General features: G+C 41.1%; 1 protein-coding gene across 1 annotated transcript in view; it reads right to left on the reverse strand.

Annotated features, from left to right (window-relative positions):
- TMTC1 (transmembrane O-mannosyltransferase targeting cadherins 1) overlaps positions 1–27,932 on the reverse strand; it is a 175,791-nt gene that overhangs the window by 138,838 nt on the left and 9,021 nt on the right. Inside the window, exons 2-5 of the mRNA XM_084647478.1 lie at positions 24,709–24,886; positions 22,911–22,984; positions 22,292–22,468; positions 20,227–20,433 (exon numbers count right to left, since the gene is read on the reverse strand). Coding sequence (XP_084503604.1) covers positions 20,227–20,433; positions 22,292–22,468; positions 22,911–22,984; positions 24,709–24,886 — 636 coding nt within the window. The remainder of the gene's footprint in view (positions 1–20,226; positions 20,434–22,291; positions 22,469–22,910; positions 22,985–24,708; positions 24,887–27,932) is intronic.

Below are 27,932 nucleotides of genomic sequence, written 5' to 3' on the forward strand. Positions count from 1 at the left end.
AAAAACATTGAACTGGGTCATTTTTAACTGTTATATAATTAAGATTGCGGCTATTTTAGATTCCAGTCTTCACTACTTTCTATAAAGGCTCTGGGTCAGAAGGCAAAGCATAGAAGTTATTGGACATGCTGTAATTCTTGTGGTATTATTTGGCAAAAAAAGCAAAAATTCTTCAAACAATATCCTTCCTGCTGGTAAACTGCAAAGAACCTTCTCTTGAGAGGCTCCGCCCTTCTTAAATGAGATGCAGTCTGGCCTTTAATGAAATAGTAACAAAAAGAAGATTAGAAAATTGCCATTACCAGTCACTGAATTATTTATTTTTACAATACGTATGTGAGAAAATATCACAAAGACTTATTGCTAGATTCCGATGCTTTAACATAAGTTTTACATCTGGCTTGATTCTCTTACCAAGAGTATGTTTATTTTTTACACACACACACACACACACACACACACACACCCACCCAAAAGAAAAGAATGAGACAGAGATGCACATGCTCGGCCATGGGGACAGAAACACTACTTTTAAAAGTCACCACTGTAGCTTATTTTTCAAATATATTACATTATAATTTGGACACTATAAATCTGCTCTTGTTCATGCACATAAACTCTCATTGCATGAGCTGAGGAAGAGGATATACCTCAAATGCACTGAAAAACAATGTTTACATCAATGTTTAATAATATAAAAATCAAAACAACAATTAAAAAAAGTTAAATAAAAAATTACATTGTTGTCAGCCTTTACCTGCTGAATACTCCCAATCAGATTAAGCATGGAGGGATCCAGATAATGAATAATTAAAACTTTAGTATTATCCTTCCTTTTCCCATAAGTTTGCAAGTGACTGTCTCATGGAGGTAGATCCTTACAGCTGCATTGATTTCAATGGAACTATGACAATTCACACCAGCTGAGGATCTGATCCCTGCTCTGTTGCAATGCATCATGATGATGTGTCCCTGTTACTATGGAACTCTGCTAGAGCCGGATCATGATCATCAGGTTAGCCCTGCTCCAAGGTCATTAAAAAATTAGCCTCTAATGTTCAGAAGAATCCATTATTTTGGGGCACTTGGATTTTTAGGTGCCCAAGTTAAGATATACAGGGCCTGGTTTTCAGAGGTGCTGAGCACCCACAACTCCACACAGCTTTAATGAGCGGTGCTGGCACTCAGCACCTCTGAACATCAGCCACTTGGTTGAGCATAAAAACTAAAACCAAAAACCTGAGTCACCCCAAATCATTGGACTTTTTTGGCACTATTCTAAAGTAACTGGGGGGGTGGGGGGCGGGAGAGAGAGACTACAATAAACTAAAAACGCTGGACTTACTGAACTGGACTTCCTGGATTTCCCTGAAGCCTGCTCCATACCCTAAGCAAGACTACCTGACAGTTGATGACATAACAATGGTATAATGAGAGCAGGTGCTAATGACACCCCACATTGATTGGGGATGGCGATGACAAGTTTTTGTGGTTTATGGTGCTGAATAACTATCTCAGGTTTGAAAAACACACCAATCACCTTTAAGACTTAATTTTGTTTTCTTGCCCTACATTTTTAAACACGGCACTAGCAGTAAGATTCACCATCTATTAAATATAAATTTAAAGTCACATGTACTCCTTTTGTAATTATTCTGAGATTCTCACTGCACTTTATCATATTTGGATTTATAATTCTGTCCACAAACATGTACACTTCATTAGTTGGTAATGGAACAACAATTGCTCTCCTCAGTTTTGCAAATTGCACCTCAAATTTTATGAGGGGTTTATGAGGAGGTAATGATATAAAAAGAAATGTAATTAAGTGAAACCTGTTACATGAAATATTACGCTGCTGACAAAGTAGTCTGGTAATTGGGCCAGATCCCTAGCTGATGTAAATCAGCTTCATTTGAGTTATGCCAATTTACACCAGCTGAGGATCTGGCCCAGGATGTCCAAAAACATACTAAAAAAAAAAAAAAAGCTTAATTAAAGCTGTAATTAAAGTTACAGACATACTTCCTTGTGCTATGATCCAGTAGAGCTCACACAACTAAGCAAGGCTGAGTTAAGGCAATATTTGGATGAGAGACTCTCAAGGACCATTGAGATATTCTAGTGAGTGCTGCTGGTGATTCAGGACAAGACTTTCTTTCCTCTGAGACAGTACTTCCTAATAAGGAGATATATTGCAGTGTGAAAATATAAGCTACAAAGCCACATCCATCACTGTTTTTAAAACTCGGCTGATGACAACCTAGAAAATGTACCATGGGAAACAATCCTATATTGGAAAGGAAATGGACTAGACGATCGAGCAGAACTTTTCCATCCCTATCTTCTCAGGATCTATTTCAGTGAACGAGGGTCAAGTAAGATGTTAGGAAGCACTGTGCAGGCAAAGGTGCAGTCTTTCAGATGAAAAATCAAATGGAGGCTCTGAACACTTGCAGTCATTAAAGATTCCATGACAGTGTTCAGAGGAATAGGGATAGTGTTCTATCCAAACACGGTCTTTGAAAGCTAGATTCTGCCTTCTCAAATTTCCCCTCATATTTGACTCTATTATTTCTAATCAGGACATACACCTCGAAGAACCATCGTTACTACACAAGGTGAGTAACTTCCTCTTCTTCTTCTTCGAGTAGTGTCCCTACGGGTGGCTCCACTATAGGTGTCTCCCGACTTCGGAGTGGAGTCTGTTACTACAGCGAGTACTGTGGAGTCAAAGAGAACGTTGGGGGCCAAATCTTCAGTGATTGCATAATATTCTTCAAAAATATGGGCTGAGGCCCAAGTTGTTGCTCTACAGATTCCTTAAAGATATCCCAATCTCAGTAATGTGACCAAGGTAGAAATTGACCTCATTAAGTGCTTATGGACTCTGGACGGAAGCAGATTGCGCCCTTTATAACAGTAATTAATGCAACCAGAGACCCATTTGGATAGTCTTTGAGCCGATATCACAGAGTTTTTGGATCTTTCTGTGAATGAAAGGAAGAGTTTAGGGGATTTCCTAAAGTCCTTATTCCTGTCCAAGTAGAATGCTAGTGTCCTTCTAAACATCTAGCATATGCAGAATCATCTCCCTGTGGTTTTGGGAAAAAACAGGAAGATGGATCTGTTGATTCACATGGAAAGTGCAGAGAAAGTAGGGAGAAACTTGGGATATGGCTTTAGAGTTACTTTGTCTTTTAAAAAAAAGGGGCGGGACTGCGAATGGTGGGTGTCCCATCAGGGCCGCTATTTCTCCTATGTGCTGAGGTGATGGCAATTAGAAATGCTGTCTTCATGGACAGGTGTAAGAGAGAGCAAGATGCCATAGACACAAGAGGAGGTGTAGTCAAAGCCCTGAGAACTAGATTTAGGTCTCAGGCTGGGCAGGTGGTGTCACATGTGGGAAGAGATTCCCGATGCCCTTAAGGCATCTATGCATCAGCGGGTGAGCAAACACTGAGCATTTGTCTACCTGGCAGTGGAAAGCAGTTTTCACCGCGAGATGTACCTTAAGGGAGCCGAGTGAGAGTTTTGACCTCTTGCGGTCTGAAACTGTTCCTTTTGGCTCTCGAGTAAAAGTTCTAAAAATGCACGGAGTTTCCCCATAATTAATAAAATTTTATTTGTTGCTTGCTTTGTGCATTAACCACATTCACTATGATGGAGTTGGGTTGCAGATGTTGAAACAAAGTCTGCCTCTTTGGAAGGGATGTCGTATTTTTATTTATTTATTTTTATTTTTGGCTCTGTTGCTGGTTGGTGTGATGGAGGCTGGTGTCTGCCAGATGACTTTGGTAGGATCTAGAATTGCCTCATTAATTGGGAGGGCAATTCTGGATGAGGAGGAGGTGTGCAGAATACCCACCAACTTATGATGTGCATCTGCCACCTCCTGTAGGGGAATCTGCAGCTCATCTGCCACCCTCTTGGTAAGATCCAGAACGTTTTTAAAATCATCACCTAGTGATGGGGGGACAACAGCTCGCTCCGTTCGAGGCCAAAAGGCGGTAGAGAAGGAAGTGAGGGGGGTTTGCCTGCACAGTGCTAGATAGCCTCAAGGCAGACCACGAAGGAGGGAGAGCACATGCGCAGGCTCAACGGACACTGCTACCAAAAATCTCCGATTGGAGGCGCAGGAGCGCACATACACCTACAGTGGAGCACCCATAGGGACACTACTCCAAAAAGAAACTTTAAAATGTGGTCATTTTTAATTTAAGGTTGAATATTGTCATGTAACAATGGCAGAGAGGAGGAGGACTATTAGGCAATAATCTTGTTTATGGATCAGCAAGCTCAGAAAACTGCCATATTCTGTACTCATACCTCATCACTGACTACCATAGAGAGACAGGATGATGCAGTATTAATTTTTTCTTTATTATTAGAAAGCTGTTCATGTGGTCCTGGGTGGCTGAGGATTCTTATTGGAATCTGGCATTTTACAGCCATCAGAATTGTAATAAAATGGATTTCCAAAGGGGCAAAAAAGGTACAGAGTATCTCTGGACTATTTTAAAAGTAAAATTTTCAAGAAAAATATCTCCTCTTTCAAATGCTAGAGTGCTACATGGGAATTTTTTTTTAAAGGGTACCTAAATGTGCAGTTAAAGGAAGAACACACTGTTCTTTTAACTAATTCACATTGAAAAGCTGTTTTTTCCCCTGGAGTGAAGAGATCAAGTCAGATCACAGTCAATAATGTAACCAGCTATCATATGAAAGACCTGGGATAAAGAAGGAGCTAAAGATTATCATGGCTTGGGTTGTCTGTGGGGAAACACTCAGCTTCCAGGGCAAGATACAGCATGCACTGGGTTTCTGCATTTCTAGCAGCTGTTTTGGGAGGAATATTGCAGCCAGTGCCTCTTCTGAGATCCTAAGGAAGGATGGTCCAGTGGTTAAGCACACGAGCTAGGGCTTGGACATCTGAGTTCAAATCCCTGCTCCATGACAGACTTCCTGTATTACCTTGGGTAAATCCCTTGGTCTCTCTATGCTTCTTCAGTTCTTTGTCTGTAAATGGGGATAATAGCACTTCCTTATCTCACAGACATGTTCTGAGGATAAATAGAATCATAGACTTTACGGTCAGAAGGGACCATTATGACCGTCTAGTCTGACCTCCTGCACAACGCAGGCCACAGAATCTCACCCACCCACTCCTGTAACAAACACCTAACCTATGTCTGAGCTACTGAAGTCCTCAAACCGTGGTTTAAAGACTTCAAGGTGCAGAGAATCTTCCAGCAAGTGACCCATGCCCCATATACATTCACAACTGTTTAATACTATGGTAATGGGGTCATATAAGTATGATGGAGAGAGCACAAGGTGACCACAGCAATCATAGCTGCTTTTAGAGAATAGGTCCATCAATGGCTATTAGCCAGGATGGGCAGGGATGGTGTCCCTAGCCTCTGTTTGCCAGAAGCTGGGAATGGGCAACAGGGGATGGATCACTTGATGATTACCTGTTCTGTTCATTCCCTCTGGGACACCTGGCATTGGCCACAGTTGGAAGACAGGATACTGGGCTAGATGGACCTTTGGTCTGACCCAGTATGGCCGTTCTTATGTTAACGAAGAGGGTGGCATTTTGCCGGGGAAGAAGAGCAACCTAACAAAACAGTGAGCAAAAGCCTCTGGACTCCATTCTTACTGGTCAGGGTCTTGCATTAAGCTAACAGACTGCCTCAGCATAGGAACACTTACCACCAACCTGGCTATTTTAAGAAGGGTGTAGAATCCTTCTCCACGTATTTGTTTAAAGGCCCACAGGCACCAGGTACAATATCAGCTCAATGATTCTCTTTCGCTCTACTAATATCAGCCTTGCAGTGCACATTTCAAGGTAGGTCAGCCTCCCTGAAGCTGAGGCCCAAGAGACTAGCCAGCCCAAATGGCATTCTTCAGCCAAAGCCAGCACCCACATGCCAAAGAAACAAATAAACCCCCATGACCACCACCTTCCATCCAGTTTTTACTGTCTCTCTCCTTTCTACATGTTCAGAGCATACTTGCATTCAGCACCAAAAAAGAAAAAAAATGCAGGGGCAAATTCTCAAGTGGTGTAAAACTGGCATAGCTCCATGGAAAATTAAATGAAAGATCACTGATAATGGAACTATGCCAACACATACCAGTTAACAATCTGGCCTGTTATATTTGTGTGAAAATATTTAATGGCCAAATCTTATTGCAAAGAAAAAAGATGAAGCATGCATTAAAATGGATTATCCAAAACGACCATTCAATGATCACATGACTAAAAAATTTTTGGAAGAGCCCTTTATACTGCAGTAGTGGCATGCAAAAATTCCTGCGTTCGGGCATGCCACTAGACCACATGCCTGAGCAAATGCAAATTTGAGTGTGCAATTACCTGATCTGCTTAAGCAAATGCAGGGGTTTATATGTGCAGTGGATATGGCCTTCAGTGTTCCACATAGCCATGAAGGAGACACAATTTATGTTCCTTGAAGGGGACTGGTAGGAAATCTGCAGGAAGTCATCAGGGCCCAAGGACGAAAAAACTGTTAATCTATAATTGACTAGAAAGACTTCAGAGGGGTAGCTGTGTTAGTCTGTATCAGCAAAAACGAGGAGTCCTTGTAGCATCTTAGAGACTAACAAATTTATTTGGGCATAAGCTTTTGTGGGCTATAACCTACTGCATCAGATGCGTGGGTTATAGCCCACAAAAGCTTATTTGTTAGCCTTTAAGGTGTCACAAGGACTCCTTGTTTTGACTAGAAAGACTGGCACTGAAAGCCATTTAAGAAATCACAGGCCAGATAAAAAGCTTTCTAAAAGATGAAAATCCCTTCTCCTCCTATCAAATAAAATTTGCTCTTTACACCGATTTATCTTGTAGAAGAATCTACATGACTTGTAATTAGCACTGAAAAAGGGATTGGTGTGGAAAGGAGACAACAATATTGAACTGAACTTGTTAACAAAATACAGAAGAAACAACTCAATTTCACAACATTCCGAATGTATCACTGGGCACAGCAGAGATGTGCTGCCATGCACAGATTAGGCAGCAATTAGTGTTAAATGCAATTAAATCAAACAGTGTCAAAATATGGTAAGGGAACCATAGGACATAACAGCAACTCTGTCTTTGCAGAAATTCCTTGCATAGTTTACCAAGTACAATATATGTAGTGGTGTTGCCTGATCAAAGCAATACTGAATGGGAAAAAAAATGCCAACATTTTGTTCCCCACTGACGAGTAATTATTCTCTCCCTGTATTTTATGTTCCTGTTTAAAAAAAAAGAAAGAAAGAAAAAGAAAAAATAAACAGATCTGCTCCTTATGTTCTCTTTCCAAAGCCAGTGCCTGAGAGGTTTGTTGGCATCTTTTAAAGAATAGAGGGAATTGTTTTTTTCATATATTTTGTACTAGGGCAATTAATGGACAATCCCATTTCATTAGAGAATACAGTCAAGGTTTAATATGCCCTTACTCCACAGCTGGTTTGCAAAGACAGGGAATTAACAGCTCATAAAAGGAGAGATTTTAGTAGATTTTAGCATACAGCCACAGAATGGAGGCTCTATAGCAAACATCATAAAATGACCTTATAGTGGAAGCTGTATAAAGAGGGAACTCTGTATTGTTCAGATAGTAAGTGATGCTGCTTTTCTGAAACTGTTTAACCTAGCATAAAAGGGGAGATTAAAAATTAATTACAATGTATTTTAATACTTGCCTTTTTTTAAGCTGTCTGGTGAACAGTTGTGACAGGTAATGAGAATTCATAAGGCAAAGCAAAGTGTTGCCAGATGCTAGGAGACCTGTCAGACTTGGAGAGCAAACAATTGATAGTAGTGTTGCAACAGCATGAGCCCAAATGTCATCTTTCAAGGCTCACTTGGGTCATTATCTGAATTTCCATGCAGATGTTTGGGAATGTGGAATGCATTTACCAGATTCCCTTCTTCACTCCAGCCTTCTGGACATTCACAGTCTCAAAAGCTTCATTTCAAGTGTCTGCTATTGAGAGTTAAATTTTGTCTTCCAACATTTTCAAAGACCACATAAGATTAAGGCTTTTAACGTATTAGCTGGAAGAGGATATTGGGGCAACTGAATTAGAAATCTGAAATTAGCTTCCTTTATTGTTCTTCCTCCTTAAGTCAAGATGCAAATTAAATGTCTAGCCAAAGGCAGAATCTATGTACCTTGTAAAAACTATACATAAAAGATGGGAGAGGCATTAGGCACACTAATAAATTTTGCCTTTGTAAAATAAATTTGAAGTCTCAGGCCATGTCTACACTTACCGGGCATCAACGCTGCTGTGATAAATGCAGCAGAGATAAATTTAGCAGGTCTAGTGAAGACCTACTAAATCGATTGAAGAGCGCTCTCTGGTCGACTGCGGTACTCCACCAGAGTGAGAAGAGTAAAGTAAGTCGATGGGAGAGTGGCTCCGATCGACGCGGCATGGTGTAGCCACCGCAGTAAGTCGACCTAAGCTATGTCGACTCCAGCTATGTTATTCATGGTAGTGTAGACAAGGCCTCAGTTGCTGCATTACAGTAAAACCCTAAATTTTTCATGTAATGTGACTCCAGCCGTCTGTCTAAAGACATGGTTGATGAGATTGATGCCCTTCTGGTTTTGCAGGGGGGGGGGTTACTTAAATCATCCAGATGAAACCCAAACCTATGCTGCTTAGCCCTCAGAGTCCATCATTCTCCACCCGAAACAACCCTATGGCTATTAGGCACACAACGGATTTATTAAACAGTTTCCAGAACAACAGCCATCAATGAAGTCGGAAGCCATACCTGGATTCTTCCACTAGTGAGCGCAGTGCCAATGTTTTTGCCTGGTGTCCCAAAGCTTTAACAAAAAGGTAGCTAAAAAAGTGTGGAAAGGTAAAGTTGGACAACTTGAATAGAAACAGATGTAGCCCATAATAATTTGGGTGCCACTTATCACTGTTGGGTCTTTATTTTCTGAAAGATGGGGACAGTGCTCTCCAATCCTTACTTTAACCCAGAGGTGGGCAAACTACGGCCTGCGGGACCGTCCTGCCCGGCCCTTGAGCTCCTGGCCAGGAAGGCTCGCCCCCGGCCCCTCCCCTGCTGTCCCCCTTCCCTCGCAGCCTCAGCGCGCTGCACCGCCAGCGCGGGAGGGGGCTGCACTGTGGGGGCAGGGGAAAGCAGGAAGGGAGGCTCACCTGCAGCCTCAGGGGAGCAGGCGGGCAGTGCAGGTGGTGGGAGCGCAGCGAACACGGGCAGAGGACTCAGGAGGAGCACCAGGCGGCCGCGCAGCCAGACAGAGAGAAGCGGCGCTTTGAAGGGGAAACTGCAGCTTCTCTCTGGCTGCGCAGCTGCCCCTGCTTCTCCTGAGTCCTTCGCCCATGTTCACAGGGCCGCATTCTGAAAGGGGCTTTAGGGGGGGTTGGATGGGGGTGGGGCCCCGGGGGGCCTGTCAGGGGGTGGGGGTCTGGATAGGGGTCAGGGCAGTCAGAGAGCAGGGGGGTTTGGATATGTGGGTGGGGTTGCGGGGGGGGGGGGCGGTTAGGGGCAGAGGGTCCCAGGAGGGGGCAGTCAGGGGACAAGGAGTAGGGGGGGATTAGATGGGTTGGTAGTTCCGAGGGGGGCAGTCAGGGGGTAAGAAGTGGGACGGGGCGGATAGGGTTAGGGTTTGGGAAAGCACAGCTTTTCCTACCCAACCCTCCACACAGTTTTGGAACCCCGATGTGGCTCTTAGGCCAAAAAGTTTGCCCACCCTGCTTTAACCCCTACACAAAACTGGCCTGGTTCACTCAAAAAATAACTCCTCTGTCCATGCTATTCAAGCATTTATATTTCTCAGACACCATTCATTCCGTGACACTGAATTTAAGTGCTTCTAAGGAAGCCCAATGACAATGGACATTGAATCTATTTCCATATCAATTTAATGAGACTGTCATGTACAGTGAAAAGGCAGGCAGTGCTGTGAAGTGGATGGAATACATACAGCCTCCCACAAATCAACACTGGAACACACAGACTGCACTTACAAGTTAGAGATTTTCATTTAGTAACATTGTATGGTAAATGCCTGCAACTCAAGATTTTAAGTGGGACTTCAGTGGCATACAGGACTTGCATTCGTCCTCTGGATGGAGTTAATTTTACCCTAGGTGATCAACATCCTTTGTGAGAAAAAATTCCCTACACTTGACTACCTTTGCCTCCTCATGCCATTTTGTTCAATGTGAGGCTTTTCCCTAGATTTTGTTTTTTTGACTGTATTGATATTTTAAAAGTTAGCTAATGAACCATGAACAGGTAGGTAAACTAATACCAGTCCTAGTGCTGCCCTGCTATCCTGGCATGTACACCTGTGTGAGGCCTAACTGATTAGTTCACTTGCTGCTATATGGAAAAAAAAACAGGGCCCCTGGACCCTGTCACACACGGCTGACCAATGAATATGTTATTTACTTTCCATCTCTTCCTGAAAAAAAATAAAAATGTTTTAATCTCTGTAAATAAAGATAAAATAATTATCCTAAAAGCCAATGCAAATTACCTAGTACTAGAGGGGCACCTTTTCACTGAATTTCTTATGCTGGAACATTTGCATGCACAAGTTCTTGGGTTTGTGCATGCAAATAGGCCAGTGGTGTTCGCAATGCAAATCCAAATGTGCAATTACTATAAACTGCCTGAGCAAATGCATGGCCAAGAGAAGCAGAAGTAGAAGAGATAATTCCATCAGCAACAGATTTTGGTTGTTGATGTTAATATTATTATAGCTGTCATGCTTAGGGGAGGATTTACCTGCTCTGTTTCTAATTAAAATAAACTGCCAGTATTAAAAATAGCCAATAAAACAGTGAAATAAAACTGCAGTTATGCTGGTCTCTTTTAAAACGGTTATATTGATATAGCTCCCATTCCTTAAGGGCACAGAAAAACTCTGGCCCTGATTCTCTACTGTTAAACAAGTTTTTATACCCTACTGATGTTACATCAACATAAAAACAGTGTAAGAGAGTGAAGAATCAAGCCTCAGATTGTAAGATCTTTACTAAGGCCCTGATTCAGTCAGAGACTTAGCACATGCCCTTTTCCCTGCAATTGTATCTCCGGGCTGCTATGCACCAGGCTGGGGACAAGCATCAGAACTGAGAGCAAAGCGTCTGTCCTGGGCTCTCAATAAACACCCCTCCCCCTATACCCAGGCAGCTTGGAGGAGGAAGCTGCCTGATTCAAACGCAGGAGGGACAAGAGACTGGCCTGGGGGAATAGATTGGGACAAAGAGCCTGGGGAAAGCAGGGGAGTGGGAATCTAAGAATGGGGCTGGCTGTGCAAAGAGATTAGAACTAGGAGTGAAACCAGGGTGGGGACAGACAGATCAGATGAAGAACAAGGGGAGAGACTGGGAATGGCTGGGACCAGAAACCGGGGGGGGGGGGGGGGGGGGAGACAGATCTGATGATGAGCCAAGTGCAAGAAAAGAATTGGGACTGGCTTGGCAAAGAGCCAGAGACAAAAGAGGCAGGGGGCACACAAATTGTAGTAGAAGAAGCTCAGAGAGAGACTGGGACTGACAGCCAGTGGGGATGGGGAACATGTCTGAGGCATAGAAACGACTGGAGAGTAGGAGCGTGAAGAGAGACAAATCAGAGGAGGAGCTGGGCTGTCTGGGCAAGGAGACTGAGACTGGGGGAGTTGGGGGAACGAACGAATGGGTGGGAAGTCTGAAGGGATAAGACGAGGACTTGCTGGGCAGGGCAGTTAAGCCTGAAATGAAAAATCTTGAGAAGGGGAGAATGGGAATGGGATGGGGATTCTGGCATGAGGAATAGACAAGTGTAGGCCAGGGCAGAACAGCCTGTGTCCATTAGAGAACACACCCCTCCTGAGCCTGGAATGGAAGCCAATGCTCCTAAGTCTCACTATTCCCCTGCTTAATACCTGTGAAACCTACTAGCAAACTGTCTCATCCCCCCTAGTGCTGGTCCCCCTAGAGAATGTTGTTGTCAGTAGCTACCGGTGCGGTGCTCTGCTCTTGTTCGATGATAACAGTTGGCTGCGTGTGTTCCCTCTGTGCCCTGCCCCAGCTCTGCGCAGACTCCGCAGCAGACTCCGAGAGAACCCCCAAAAACCACAGACTCTTGTAAAGTACAAAGGAACCCGAGTCAGGTTTATTGTCAAACGAAGCACAGTAATAGTTCCCTATAGACTCTACAGGGCATCCTACAAATTTGTGCTCCCTGCAAATGGACACAGCTCAGTCAGTGGCGGGACACTCCACTGCCCCCTAGGCTGGACAAAGATGTGCACTCCCGGACCTACTTTTATACAGTTGCAGGACAGATTACTCATCATAGTTCAAATGAATCTATTCGTCATGTTGTCCTTTTGACCCTGTCTTTAAGATGCACTTGCCTGTTCCTTGTTATGTCTGTGGAGTGTTCTGATGCCATCTTGGTGCAAGTTCCTCTCCTTAGCATTTACGTGTGTGTGTGCACGTGTTTCTAACAACCTTTTCTTGCCAACTTCTGTGAGTGGGACCTGCCTCTGGCTCACAGCCCAGCTTTGCTTAACACTGCCTGGAAGTACTTCGGTTCAGGCTTCAGGCCTCAGACTGGGCCTCTGATACAAGAATTTATGTTTCAGGGCCTCCTCTTACTACAAATGTCAACACTAGAAGTGAAATTCAATCTCTATAAAATGCCTCTCACTGAGGGAGGTTGAACCTAACTCAGAGCATGGCAAGCCAGGGTACAGATCACCAATGCACTAAGTCACCGTGTGGACTCTGTTATTGCACACTAAAAGTTCTGCAGTTCTCTTTCGCCTCCTGCTATTTCAAACAGTAGTAGGTCAAAGCACAGAACGTTTAGTGAGTGGTAGCGGGGTCCGCACTGCCAGTTAGCGTGCAGAAAGCTAGTGCACTCTAGATTTACCCCCCAGTTTGCCATGCACTGTATCTCCACGTAGGCAAGACCTCAGCAGTCACTAAAATGGAAAGACGAGCAGTGCTACTGCAACCTAGCTACTGTGAGAGGATCACATAACACAATAGGGAAAACATGTCACGATTTCAAGGCTAACTGCACTTCTAACCTCTCCTGATCTCTGAGGGCATCTCCCCTCTGGTCTTAGCTCTCAAGCCATCACCTCTCCTGGGCTGGAATCATGCGATTCTCCCACTCTCAGACAGGATCCAGGTCTGCAGTCCCCTATGATCAAATGTGATCACCTAAGCAGGCCTGACATACCTTCAGCGCCTGCAGTTCTGCTCCACCTGGGAGCAATAACAGTGGTAAACAGTAACCAAACAGCCTTTGTTGAGCAAAGTATTATTTATTTAGAACCAAACCATCCAGGAGAAAACAGATCTCAAAATACTAAGCCAGTGTATATGTATGGTTTCAGAGTAACAGCCGTGTTAGTCTGTATTCGCAAAAAGAAAAGGAGTACTTGTGGCACCTTAGAGACGAACATGATACAGTTCTGTGGTGACCTAGAATCCTATTTTCGACGTCTCCAACTCAAGGAATATTTCCAAAATACCTCTGAACAACATACTAATCCACAGAGGCCTCCCTACTAACACTACAGAAAGAAGGATTCTAGGTGGACTCCTTTTTAAATTGGTTAGTCTCTAAGGTGCCACAAGTACTCCTTTTCTTTTTGTATATGTATGGTTGCCTCTCCCTGAGGTTTACCATTCCCTGGGTCCCGCGAAGGGAGACAAACTCTCTCTCTCTCTGCAGAGCCTCTCTCTGAGTCAAACTGTCCCACCTGGACAGCTCCTGACAGCTGACTCCCCTTTTTCTCCATGGTTGTGGCTTTTTAAGTGTTGAATGTTCTTTTGATCGCTTGGCTCCTAGCCTGGCAAAACAGCTGTGTCACTTTGGGCTGGGGCCTGGAAATAAGGCATTGTTCTCGTAATTGACCCCTCCCCCCAACTCTCCCAAGTGTTTGCTCAGATGTGTTTTATCTAGATCCATCATGTTGCCTTTCTTCTCGTTTTTCATGCAGCCCCCTATTAAACTGGAGCAATATATTTCATACAGTAACTTCACCTCACTGACCAGGTCATATACAGTATTCATAAAATTATCTCATTACCCTTAGATCATTACATAGCAGCTCCATGTCCATCACAATGCATAAACTTGTTGAAGACAAGTATAGGGCAGAGGCACAATTTACTTTTATACAGCTGTCCCTGAGCCCCACATAACTTTACAGACAGTGGGCTAAAAAGAACAGCAGCCATTGTACGCTATGACCCTGCTCCTGCAAAGCATTTAACACGTGCAAAACTTGGCTCACATGAATAATCCAATTGACTTCAGTTGGGCTACTGACAGGAGCGAAGTTATGAGTGTTCATAAGTGTCTGACAGGTTCAATACCTATGTTGTTTTTTCAGATTTATTTTCTTATATAAAATGTCCTGTATTAGGACATAAATCAGTTACTGAGATAGGCCTCACTCCCAGAATTTGATCCACACGGACTAGGAAAACAGCTGTCATCTGGGCCTATAAGAAGTTAAAATTTGCACCCAACAACTTTGACAGGGTCTCTTTAAACTGTCTAGGTATTTTTGTAGTTAAACATCCACAAAAATATCATATAACCTAGTGCCCTTGCTACAGTTATCATGAATAACATTCTGGCAACACCTCTCCCAAATGTATTCACTTAAGAGCGAGGACCTTTCCTCCATACAAGGTTGTTATTATTCCCATAACTTAAAAAGTTATGGCAGAAAGGCATTTCACAAGAAATGCTGAATCTTGAAGCCTCAATTATAGAAAAATATGCAGCTACATACTTTCCATATCATTTTCAATTTCCTCCTCTGCTATTTTGTTGTTGCATGGACATGGACAAAGACCCAAAATGCTTTGGAGGGCAGAGTCACACATTTGAGTTTTTCTTTTTAGTTGTATGCTGGGCACTAAAAACAATGAACATTTTAAATAAAAAAGCACAGTGTATAGTGCATCTCATCATGTAAACTAAAATAACCAAATCCCATTTGCTCCCATTGAACTCAATGGAATCTGGGGGCGGGGAGAGGAGAACTATAAAACAGATATAATGTTATATAAAAGGGAGCCTAGCAGTAATTATATTCCAAGCACTTTCATAATCACTATTCGTTGATCAATATGGGCTATTTTATGTTTGTGCTAAAACATGACAGTCAGACATTCTAATCCAAACCTGGCTATAAAATTGCTTTCTGACATACAAAAGGAATTTCATTTTTAAGGAAATTTTAAAAATTACAAGAGCAGTTTCCTGTCTCCAGGTAAAAAAAATGCCTGGAAATAAAACATTTCATTTTGTTCAGTCTGAAACAAAATTTTCCCAACTTTTTCAATTCATGAAAAATTCAGAAAAGTCTTAGTTTTGGTTCAGTCTGAACCATCCCCTCCCCCCAAATTTTTGGAATGGTCAGCAAACTGAAAAATCACTTATTCTCACAGCTCTAATTGCAACACTGCTTTTCAATGCAAGTAATAAAATACTGAACAGTAAGTAGGTTTCTATTTTTCAAAATGAACATAAGCAAGAATTTTATGTTTAAGTAGAAACATGTTATAGAGTCTACCATCAAATGCATCCCATAATGCTTTCAGCTACTAGGCTGGCTGTACCACGAGCAGCAGACAACTGGCCATCCTTAGTGGTCAAAACTGTGCGTCAGCTCCTGAGAGCTTTACATGCAGCCAGCTAAAAAGGGAAGCTGGCAAGAGTCATGCAATCATAGCTGTTTTTCCATTAAAAATGGTTATGTACGTATAGCTTGATTCATTATGCACAGAAACACTTTAAACACTCAAAAGAGCAGCTGAGGGAAACTGATGCTAAATAGCATACTGGACAGATTCCCTCGGCATCCATGCTCTGTGTAGAGCACCGCCACTTGACTTTTGCAGCTACCCCTGCAAAGAAAGAGAAAAATGGAGGCTTCCCCCATGTGGAAAGGGGAAACGCTCCAAAAAGGATGTTTTGTGGGAGGGGAGAGGTAGCTGGAGTTCAAGAAAGGTTGAAGCAAAAGAGAAAGACAGAACACAGGGAATAAAGAAATGAGGAAAGAGAGCAAAACAGAAGAGAGAGAGAGAGAGAGGAAATAAATCTATCTGGTTGCTTATACTGGTGGGTTTCACCATAGTATTTGACAGAGAAAGGATGAAATACAGACAATCACAGATGAAGAAGACAGACCAAAAAAAAAAGAGAGAAAACAGAGGACAAAGAGTGGAGGTCTCAAGACAAGATATCGGACTATGCATTTGGGCAGCCCATCAGCCTGCCATATCATAAAGACATTATGGTCACCTGTGCTTACTAGTTGTTCAAGACCTCCTGGGATGCAGCAAAAAACCTAGATTTATAAGCCAATTTTGTAGGCAGTTTCCCACCACTACCACTCTCTATCCCTTAAAGCACCTGGCACTTGGCCAACATTTACCCTCATCTTTACCAAAAATCCTGGAGTCTTCCTCACAGTTCTATTTTCCTGCAACTCCTCTGCTCTAGTGATGACCAGATCAGAAATAGCACAGACTGGCCAACTGCACTAATTTATTTTGTGGTTTTGTCACATGAAAGATCAATGCTAAGCGAAACCAGGATTCAGTGCATTTCCACTTGAGACAAGGAAGAATTAACTAGTTTCCAGAAATGCAAGATTACCAAACCCTCACCCCCTTTAAAGCAAAACACAACCACAGGCAAATTCACATTGTCAAGGTAGAACATGAGGACTCTGTATCAACTTGAATCCTACAAGTTCTCTAGTATCTGGGACCATTTACCCTATTGATTAGTGACACAGAGGACTGTCATGTTAATGATTTGCATATAATAGCCTGTATTTACAGTGGATATTGACACAACACTCAAGAAAAAAAAGTCAATGCTGCTTAATGAACTGGCTAATAAGAGATGCCCAACGAGAGGCACCATGAACAGTATCCTCTCTTACAGGCTTCAGAAACCTCTGTATGGAATCAGTTCTGCCCTAAACACAGACCGCTTGCCAGTGGCAGCAAACTGTTTAGTGACTGAAGGGCTGGGGGAGAGAATTTCTAGCTGGTTTAGGGTGGCAAAACATATAAAAGCCAGCAGTGATTCCAAAAAACTCTCTCCAACAAATGGTTCGCATAGGACTTCCATCCCAACCCATCATCACTTCTAGTTGGCAGGGTTTCACATTCCTGGCGTATCACACAGGGATATTTGTTGCAAGACTCCTTTAATAATTCATCTTCATTCTGCTCTTGTCCTTCACAAAACACTATCAATTATTTAATTTCAGGTACACAAGCTTTCTCCTGCAAGTGAATCAGTCAGGTGGCTGAATGTGTGTGTTGGGTCATGATTCTTCACATGTACTTAGGGGCTAAATTCAAAGGGTCAGATCCTCAGCCAGGGAAAAATCAGCATCGCGTCATTGACTTCAGTGGAGCTAACTCAATTTATCCCAGTTGACGATAATCTGGATCAGCGTAGGGTACAAATTAAAGTGACCTGTAATTTTGTTAATGTGGACAAAATATATTTGTATTGAATTCTCCAAGCAGGAAAGGATTAAAGGGGCATCCCATACAAAAATTATTTTAAAATGTATCCTCCTCCCCAAAAGGCCAGATATGCAAGTTGTGGCTCTATCGTAATACCTCTGAGTGTAAACTAGGGAGCCTGGACATTTTGGGCAACCTGGGGGCAAATGGAGCAGAAAGGTACATTTCAAAATAATGTATTTGTTGAATGCACCTTTAGTTCTTTCCATCTGTAGCATGAAACAAATGGAAAAATACATTAATTAATGTTATCCATGAATTAAAATCACATATACATTAATTAAAAATTAATTAATTGTAGGCTCTTTGCAGCACAGATTGTATCTTACTAAGTGTTTACCTCATCGGGATTCCTGATTCTGACTGGGGTCTCTAGGCACTATTACACCAGAAACATATATAATACCAAAACAATAAAACACTCTAGTAATCCAGGCAGAATATTTTGGGGCAATTATAGCTGGCCATAAATGGGATTATAGGGCACAAGATCAAAGGCAAAGACTGGTCACCTGACCTGACAATACTTCCCCCGCCCCGCTTATGGTCACATACCCTGGAGTCTCTTTTTGCTATTAAAAAATGGAATTTGCAAATAAATAGAAACAACATAGTTGTGGACTATACAATTAATGAGCACTGATATGATTACCATGTTGCTGACAGCCAAACATAAACCTCCGTTGGTGTCCTATTTTCTGGAGCGATTTCATAATTATGAAATGTTGCTTGCACACAAGCTGCCGAAAGGATTTAGGTGGCATATGATCTGACGTAGGGACTGTCTGCTGGAAGAGTCTGGCTGGCCCTTGCTGGCCTAAGTACTACCAAAAAGTCTTACCTGTGTCTCAAGCCTTTGGGTACTATTTCAAAAACAGCCTAACTCCCATTGACTTCGGATGGCACTCAGGTCGCTAGGTCACAGAGTCTCTTTTGAAAATTTTATCCTTTGTTTAAACAGCATAAATTGCTAATTATTTTTCCTCTTATTTTAAAACCCAGAGAATATTTTGCAATTAAAAGCAAGAATCACAACATACTGCTTCTAAAAGCAGCTGCTTTTTATAGCAGACTTTTTAAAAAAGTCATTCTGCCTTAGAAGATTGCAATTAAAAGGTACTGCAGAAGTCGTCATCTGTTCAGGTTTTGGGGTTTTTTGTTTGTTTGTTTGTTTTTATGGGGGGGACCCACACTTCAAACAACTGTATTCAGGAAAAAACTCCTTTAAAAAGTAAACCACTGCCTGGCTCTCTAATTATTCAGATTTTCAGCTTTGGAGTTTCATGTGCCTGAAAATAAACACTACCACATTACCTAATCTGCATTATTCTTAAAACCAGTGATGCAGCATGTAAAAACATCAGAAAAAACTATGGGTAGGCAGTATCAGTATCCTACTAAGGAGGAAAAGCCATGAAACAAGCTTCTAGATGCTATTAGAGACTGAGACATTTAGAAAATGACACGTTTAAGTATTTAAGAGAGGACGTTGAGATGCACCTTGCTATACTGACTAACTGCCATTCAAAGGATGTCAGACTCTGGCCCTAGTTCAGAGTGTGGTTCAGCCTTAAAGGGTGCTGCTTGGCTTGCAGAGGAGTTCCATGAGGAGTGCACTGACCACCTCACTTAGTGCTGGATATAAAATTGTTCCATCATCCATCACCCCAGCTTTCTCCATGTATCATTAGGCTTGGAGGGATTAGATTTTTAATTGTTAAATGTCTGTAAAGGTTGATTTCACCATACACAGACACAAACCAATGAAAAAATATTTCAGTTGGTAATGATCAAAATTACAGACAGGCTAAGAAAGAAAAATGCTGCTTGAGAACTTATTAGTCTTTGATTTAAGGATATTTTGTATATTATGACATGTAACGTTGACAATTTGTGTTTTAATAGTTATAAAGCTTTAACTATTTGAATCTCAACATCTACTGGTCATTACATAGTTATTGTCTGACTCCCATCCCCATAATTTCCCCAAACTGTGAAAATTTAAGTAGATAATTTTTTTTAATGCTTACAAATAAAACTGATACTATTTTTTTGAAATTATAAAAAATAAAAATAGAATTCTGCCAAGCCTATATATAATCAAATTCTTGGGCACAAGGCAGGGCAAAAATTAGCAGTTAATATTTAGATTGTTTCTATATGGCAGCTCTGCTCCAAACTATGCACCAGTGCTCACTACCAGGTTTTAGAGGTAAAAGGATCTGTGCCTCCCCTCTCAAACCAACATCATATCCCCATCCTCTTCCTCTGGAAGAGGAAGGGGAGGATAAGAAACACAAGGAAGCACTCCATCCCACCAGATAAGATGGTGGGGGGACAAAGCCCTCTCTCTAATGACTCGTCTTCTCTAAAAATACCTATTCTTCTCAGCTGTCAAGTGACATCAGTCCTTTCTTCTTCTCAAGCAGCAGAAATGTACTCATTTACTCCTCCCCGTCCCTTTCCCCCGCCCCTGTTTTTTCTCACTCAACAATTATAATCGTGGGTGTTTTTTTATAAATAGTTATAAAAGTGAAAGAAAGTAAAGTGATTCTTGTCATTAAAAATATACAAAGATATAAAACAACCTGTTGAGAAAAAAAGAAAAAAAAATCAGAACCACTTGTGGTTGTATAGTACCTAAGAATAGCCCACATCGCTTTGTTTGAGACAGAAAGGCTGCTGCTCCGTTGCTCTTCAGGTGATGCAGGGTGGCAAGAGTTCCAGGTCCCTTTGTGAGCAAACCGGTGCTTCCCATTCTCCCTGCTGGATGGAGGAATCTGCAGCGAAGCAGATGGAGAAGACGCAGGCTGCCGTGCGAACCTCTGATGCACCCCTCCATTTCTCCTAATTACTCATTGAATTGAGAAGCACAAAAGGGGGGGGGTAGGAAGGGGGAAAGAGGCCTTTTAAGAGATGGTTCTTTTGTTTCATGTTTACTTCATTAAAAGAGGGAGTATTGGAAAGTTATCCCAAACTACTATCTTAATACAATACATGACATTTCCTTGAGGTCTATATGCAAAGATCTGGCATTTACTTCACCGCTACTGGGCATGATGGAGGGCAGGATAACTGGATTCTCAGCTATTGTACAAACTTCTACAAACTATAATATTAAAAAAATGTAAAAGAACCTTGCAGTATATTATCAGTCTAACCTTTCTTAAAGACCTCAGAGGGCTTACAGCGGTGAGTGTGATGGGGAGTGAGGAGGGAGAAATTGCACAGTATATTTCATTAGACAATTATCCTTTGTGACAGCTCACTTGCTAAAAAAAAGAAAGCAGGCCTGGTTCAAACAAACGGGGGGTGCGGGAAAGAGTCTCTGCAACATTTGGCTACAGGTTCTCTCCTACCCCTTAAAATCAAGGAAACACACAGACAAAATTCTGAGCACCATAAACTGCTACACTAGTGCACAATAAATTAGAATGAATATTAAAATGCATCACATCTGGGCCACAGAGCCTCTCATTCTTGTAAGGTCTCTGGCCCTGGCATGACCATTATTTAATGTCACAGAAGCAAGGAAACAGAATGTTCAGAGACCACTGGAACATGACCCCAAGGAAAAGGAGGGATATAAAATAAGTTCATGGGTTTTCCCCTGAATAATTAAAGATTTCTGCCATTCTTAGCCACAGAGTTCCTGCAACTCCACACAATCCACTGTAAATGTACGCACTACAAGCATTCTGACTGCCAACCCCAAAGAAGTCCATAACTTGCCACTTGCAGACCATTTGTGAAGTTATGTAATAGAATCAAGACAGAAGAAATACTCTAGTGATGTATCATAGCTTACCACTGATTAGTACTACTTGTGGGGGGGGGGTGAGGGATCTTGTCATAGGGCCATACCTAAGTCCAGTTAAAGTCAATGGAAAGAGATAAAACATGAGAGAGGGGACAAGGATGTAGAAAGTTTAAAAACACTGAATGTTTGGGGGAGAGATGGACGCAACAGGCTCTACATCAAAAAGAGAAGAACTTAACACTATAAATAAGGAGCCATACAGTTACTGGCAGAACTAAGACTGTGATAAGTCACCTTGAATGGATTTGAATTTTCTTAACTAAGTGTTGATAACTGCTTAATCCTCCAGCTGTGGAATTCTTGAGCCACCCAAAAACAGATGAAAAACATATTTCCATATTTAACAAATTGAGATTTACAGAGGGGGGAAAAAAGAAAACATTTAAAGATATTGCTTGAGGGCTCATAAGAGTTCCGATTTAAGCATCATTCATGTTACAAAAAAATATTAAGAAATTAATGAACAAATCTGATATCAAACTTAACTTCACGTTATCACATTTTGAACAAAAAGTTACAGGGTTTTAATTTGTTGCTACTGCAGAAATTAAGCCAATAAATTTTAAAAAACTTTTGATACTACCAGTCAAAATTCACACAAAAATAAAAATCAAACCCTTTCAAAGTTAGCTATAACTGAGTTGTGTGTTTCTGTAGATCATTTCTTCACCCTTTGCTAGCTACCCATCCAGCAACAGTACTGTACCAAGCAAAACATAAAATAAAATATAGGATGAAATCCTAGCTCTGCTGGAGTCAACAGGAGTTTCCCATTAACTTCAATGGGGACAGAATGTCATCTATCATACTGTATATAATCATATATTTATATATATTATGCACATAAAAGGTGTCAAGGTTTGAAGAATATATTAAGTTACTTACAGTCTAAGTCTATTGTAGGACAGGAAAAGCAAGTCATAAACCAAGCACACACCAAACACAGTGACTCCAGTTTCTTTCACCAGCATTGCACAGGTCCCAAGAAATAAACTAAGCAGCAAGAAGAATGGAGAGGCAGTGGGAGGGAAATGTTCCCCAACATAAAAATGATCCACACTCCTGCAAAACAGATTTGATATAGATATTTTAATTTGTTATTTTCATATTTATTAATTAGTTCATTAAACATTTTCCAAGTGCATTTCCATAATTTTTAAAACACTAAAATATTCTCAATAACCATGAACCCAATGCTGCGAACACATACTTGCGTCAGCACTCCCATTAATTTCAGTTAAATTATTGAGAGTAAGGGTTTGCAGCAACTGGCTACATATATTTATTAATATCACTGCAAGTTGGGTGCATGACTGAAAGAAGGGTCCAAAAGCACTTTTACATACAGAGTGAGTGACTTAAAAAACAGCATGGGTTGACAGGACTTGCTTTGTCAATTTTAAATAAAATACAATAGTTAGGATTTTATATGGATTCCTCCCCCCACAAAAAAAAGCCTCACGTCTCACAACATCTCATAACATTTAATATTAAAGATCCATACCTATTATAGGAGAGAAACGCCAACAGAAACAGTAGACAGGCTAAGACATCTGCTCTGCCTACAATACCTGTTACCTAAGAGGAGAAAAAAAAAAAGACAGGAAAATTGTACTTTAAAAAAAACCTTTAGAGACTGTTTCAATGAGCCATACCAATTGCCTTTGCTTTATGGGTTTTTTCCCCCTCCTTTCTTTCTGTCTCTCTCTTCTTTCCTACATCCTGGCACCCTAATCAGTAGGAATTTTGGTATTTTTTTTTATTATATAGAGTAAATAAGCTATTTTGTGTAACAACAACAATATACAGACAGACTAAAACGAAGTTAAATTCTTTTAAAAAGCATTTATAGAAACGATTCAGATAATAAGAACATAATTGTGGTTGGGATTATTATGAAATAATTAAAATGCGGATCAAAAAGAGAAATGTATGCCTGATTCACTAAACTGTGACGTTTAATCATATTCTTTAATACTGTGAGAACTGATTTTAGATCAAAATCCTCCCCAAAGACTAAAATACTCACTCCTACATAATAAGAAAGCTTATTACTCAAATGTTAGTTAATAATCAGTTCAGACAGACAATAAATTGCAACTAACTTGGTACGTATGAGAGTTTTTCAAACTCTAATTGGCAAGTTTCTTTATAATTATTCAAATTACAAAATATTTCAGCATTCCACTTCATAAAGATTCAGAAACTGCACATAAAGGAAATTAAAAGGTCCTTTGAAGCTTTTGCTGTTTTAAGGTCACTTAATTATGTAATCTTCAATGCTTTGGCATTTGGTTTAAACTCCCCAAATTCTGATCTAGACAAGAGTAAATTCAAAGCTGGCCTCATCTAAAACCTCGCTTATATTATAAAGCAGCATTATCTAAAGGAGCCTGGCTGATTAGCTCACAGAGACAACACAAGAGGTAACTGTAAAGCTCATGGCTCTTTTGTTATTAAGGCACTCTTTCCTCAAAAGTTCTCAGCACTGGCAGTCATTTCACTCTCGCTAGTTTACAATAGTTCATAATAACAAAATACGATCCTCACAATATCTTAACTTGACATACACTTGTCTACCTGGAAACAGAAGAAACTGCATCCCCATTTGAAAGAAAAGACCCAACCATTTTATCTACATGGAAATTAAAATAGAGGTCATTTTAAAACAAGTTATCTGTATATTTTGATATCTTGCATTTTTCTGTGATTAGTAGAAAAGCAACATAAGCTTATATACTGCAACTTTGCCATGAAGTTTACTCAAAGAAGCTGTTTTCCTAAGATTAAAAAAAAAATCCATAGTTTCTAATTAACAGTTGTGTGAGAAAATTCATGGGTCAATATAGACCTACGACCTGTATCAGCATTTTCCTATTATCTTGTTCAGAACACACACCAAGTTTTCTGGTTTTGAGAGATGGTGGGGATCCATATTTTCTCACAACTGCAACATTGTGTATTTATTTTTAGCATTGCTGGTTAGGATGGTTAATTGGAATTGCAGCTAGTATTACGTGGAAAGACAGCAAGTATGAAGTTTATTCTTAATGTATGTTATTGATTATTTTGAATGCAACAGGTTTGGGGTTTTGTTTGTTTGTTTTGGGGGGAAAAAAGGGGTTGGGGTTTTTGGGGGGTTTGTTTGTGTTTTTTTTGTTTTTTTACTGTTTACTCTACAAAGCAAGTACCACACTGCGTCACAGTAAACAGTATGTTTTGTATTAAAGGTTTGGTTTTTTTCGAAAGTTATAAACATGTATTTCTTTTAGGTACTATCTCAGTTTTACATATATACTTACAGCCTCACTGTGAATAGGATGCACAGCAAAGAAGAGAGCCGTGACAAAAGCCAGTCGACTGTCCTTGAATACAGCTTTGTCACAAGTATACATCAGGACAAGAGTCACTAGACAGTGTAAAGTTACATTTACTGCATGGAAATAGAATGGGTTCATACCAGCCAACAATATGTTTAGCCTGTAAGAAAACAAAACAGAACCATAATAAATATAATTAGGCCATAGAATCCTCGCAATGGCACAGCATCATTCACACACATTAAAACCAGACGAAATACGTAATTTAGAGTACAGGCTGTTAAATTAATTAGGATAAAATTGCTCAGAACATCTGGTTAATCTCGATAAAAAGAAACCACTCCCTGCTGCAGCCTCCTCCCCCCACTGCCTTTTAAAACGTGTGGTTGAATTTGGCTAGTTTCGCTGCAAATGATGTAAGAGGCTAACAACACAGACTTGAGCTAAGCATCTCATAGATAGGTGCTTTACATACTTACCCCAGGATAAATCATGCACTTCAACATGAAAGCTGTAACATTTGTGCCCTTTCAACACTGGCACTTTCCACAGAAATCTAAGCTATGTGGTAGTTTTATTATATGGATCCATTAAGATTGATTTTTTTGAAAAACTGATTGATATCTTCACATGTGACCAATTAAAGCCATGATTCAGCAGTTTCCTGTTTCACTTTAGATCATGTGAGTAATATCACTGAAGTCAAACAGGAATACCAGTGTTTAACTTTAAGCCTGAGTTTATGAGCTTTGCTGAATCAGGGTCTACACCAGGAATCCAGATGCAACAGGAACCCCTCTACCATCAGAAATTGTTTTTGCAGAATGTTCAGTGACAGGACACATTAGTTGCTATGCCATCAGGTTCTCTCCTGATGACAGAACAGCACTACTCATTATTTGTGGCTGCCACAAAAGGAAAGAGTGACTAACTGCTAAGAATTTATTTTCACAAGATATTCATAAACTTGTCTCCTCACTGCACTTACCGCCAACTTATTTAACAGTTGTTAACAGGGTTGTTTTACATACAGTTGAAAATAGAATCAAAATGATTAATTCTAATTAAATTTGTCCATTTGGTTATGTCTTCTAGATCAGTGTTTCAACGACTGGTTCATGGACCGGCGCCTGTCCCTGAGATCTCCCTGACACAGTTTAGGAAGACAGCAAGCCAGTCCCTGGTATCCAAAAGGTTAAGAAACACTGACCTAGACATCACATACAAACAAGAAAGAGTTGGAATTAAAAAAACAACAAAAGAAATGACACCCAATAAAATCAGTTCAAATATTTTGCATGTAGACTAAACCACACATTAAGGGGCAACAATCCCTATATTTGCTTTTACTAAGGGTCAGACTGCAGTTCCCCATGGTTTACATGGCTTGAGAGCAATGCACTTGACTTGTTATTACTATGTAAACACCTTGGTTTTTCTAAATCGGCTGAGAATTGGCATGTTTGTAAAGCCCAGACAACATATGTTTTTTATAAATACTTTCTATATGCACAGCTTACAACTGACAGAACTTGATCTACCCTAGGCTGCATTTTGACCAGTCAATCTAACTTTAAGAGGGAAGGAGTCTTACTTGTGTATTCCATTTTTGTTCCCTCGGGAACACTTTGGAGGTAATCACTGAGCTAAAGGAGTTTGGGAAAAATACAACTTTGGCATAACCTAACCCTGGACTTTGAAGTAATGCTTTATGCAGCTATATTTTGACAGGACTTCAATTCACGTGAATGATCTAGAACTCTTGAATAAAGCCTTCCCCCCCCCCCGCCCCGTGAGATATGTCAGCCCTGAGCTTCGCCTGTGGTACAAGCTGCCCTCTCACCCCCAGTCCCACCATCACAAAATGAGAAAAAAAAGTAAACAATACATTCAAACCAAATTTCAGTCTAAAATATACAGCAGCAGCATGCTCCCGCAGGGCTAAATGGTACTCGTCATGCACAGAGCAGAGCAAGGGGGCAGTCCTGCCCTGCCCCAAGAGAGCATTCTATTGTAGAGTGGCAGTCTTCTTGAAATCCCCAAGCCTGCTTTGCGTGCCTTCATGGGGAGGTATTTGTCTCCCACCGCCATCTGTCATTCCCACTCAATGAGACAGTGCTGGTGATGGGAGCCATGTGCCCCCAAGGGAGTAGGTAATGTAGTCTTTGCATTCTCTTCAGTGAAGGTACACCAGCACCTGACCGTTAGGCAGAGCACACACTGGGGAGGGAATGCTCCTTGTATCCATTCCACTGAATGCCCAGCAAAGGGCCAAGCATTCACTGGCCTACAATAGGAGAGATTTACCTCATGTTGTTTCCTTAGAGTAGCTGCTACGTATGAAAAAGCAGTAACCTAATAGTTTTCAGAGTAGCAGCCGTGTTAGTCTGTATTCACAAAAAGAAAAGGAGTACTTGTGGCACCTTAGAGACTAACCAATTTATTTGAGCATGAGCTTTCGTGAGCTACAGCTCACTTCATCGGATGCATTCAATGAAGTGAGCTGTAGCTCACGAAAGCTCATGCTCAAATAAATTGGTTAGTCTCTAAGGTGCCACAAGTCCTCCTTTTCTTTTAACCTAATAGTCTGGCTTTTCCTTTTTAAAAAACAAAACACTACAAGGATAGGCCTTCCATTAAACTGTAAAATCTGAGTAGGAGTATGGTGGGGGGGGGTGTGCGCGCACGTGCATGTATTATCTATAATTTGCCATCTTTGGTGGTCCATGAACATTGAATGTGAAAATGTGCAGGTACTGTTTCATTCCTGCTAAGGTTATTATTTGTCATAACAAATTAGGCCAAATGGTGAAGGAAACATTCTTTTGTCCTGAAACAATCTCACAAGAAAGCTTTTGAAATGCTGATAGTGGTTGTGATTGTTATACACACTATGTGTGCACAAATATAGCACTTCAATCTGCTAAAAATCCATCCATGGTCTTCCAAGCCATGCAAGCTTCACAAGGCTACACAGTAGGGTCACCTACTGGCCACGGGTAAGGGCAACCTCCTACGTAAAGCCAAAAAACTCCACAGCAGAGTGCTGCAGAGTAGGAATGGGGAAATTGACAAAAGTGCCTCCCCTCACAACCCACCAGACCCTAGCCTCTGTCCAGTCCTCTCTTCACTTTTGGCATTAGGCATTACTATACTATTAAGTATCCACTGTGCATAGCTCAACAAGTGGGAGAGAAAAGTGAGGG

Source organism: Lepidochelys olivacea (assembly GCF_965140295.1).
Source record: "Lepidochelys olivacea isolate rLepOli2 genome assembly, chromosome: 1".
Classification (NCBI taxonomy): domain Eukaryota; kingdom Metazoa; phylum Chordata; order Testudines; family Cheloniidae; genus Lepidochelys; species Lepidochelys olivacea.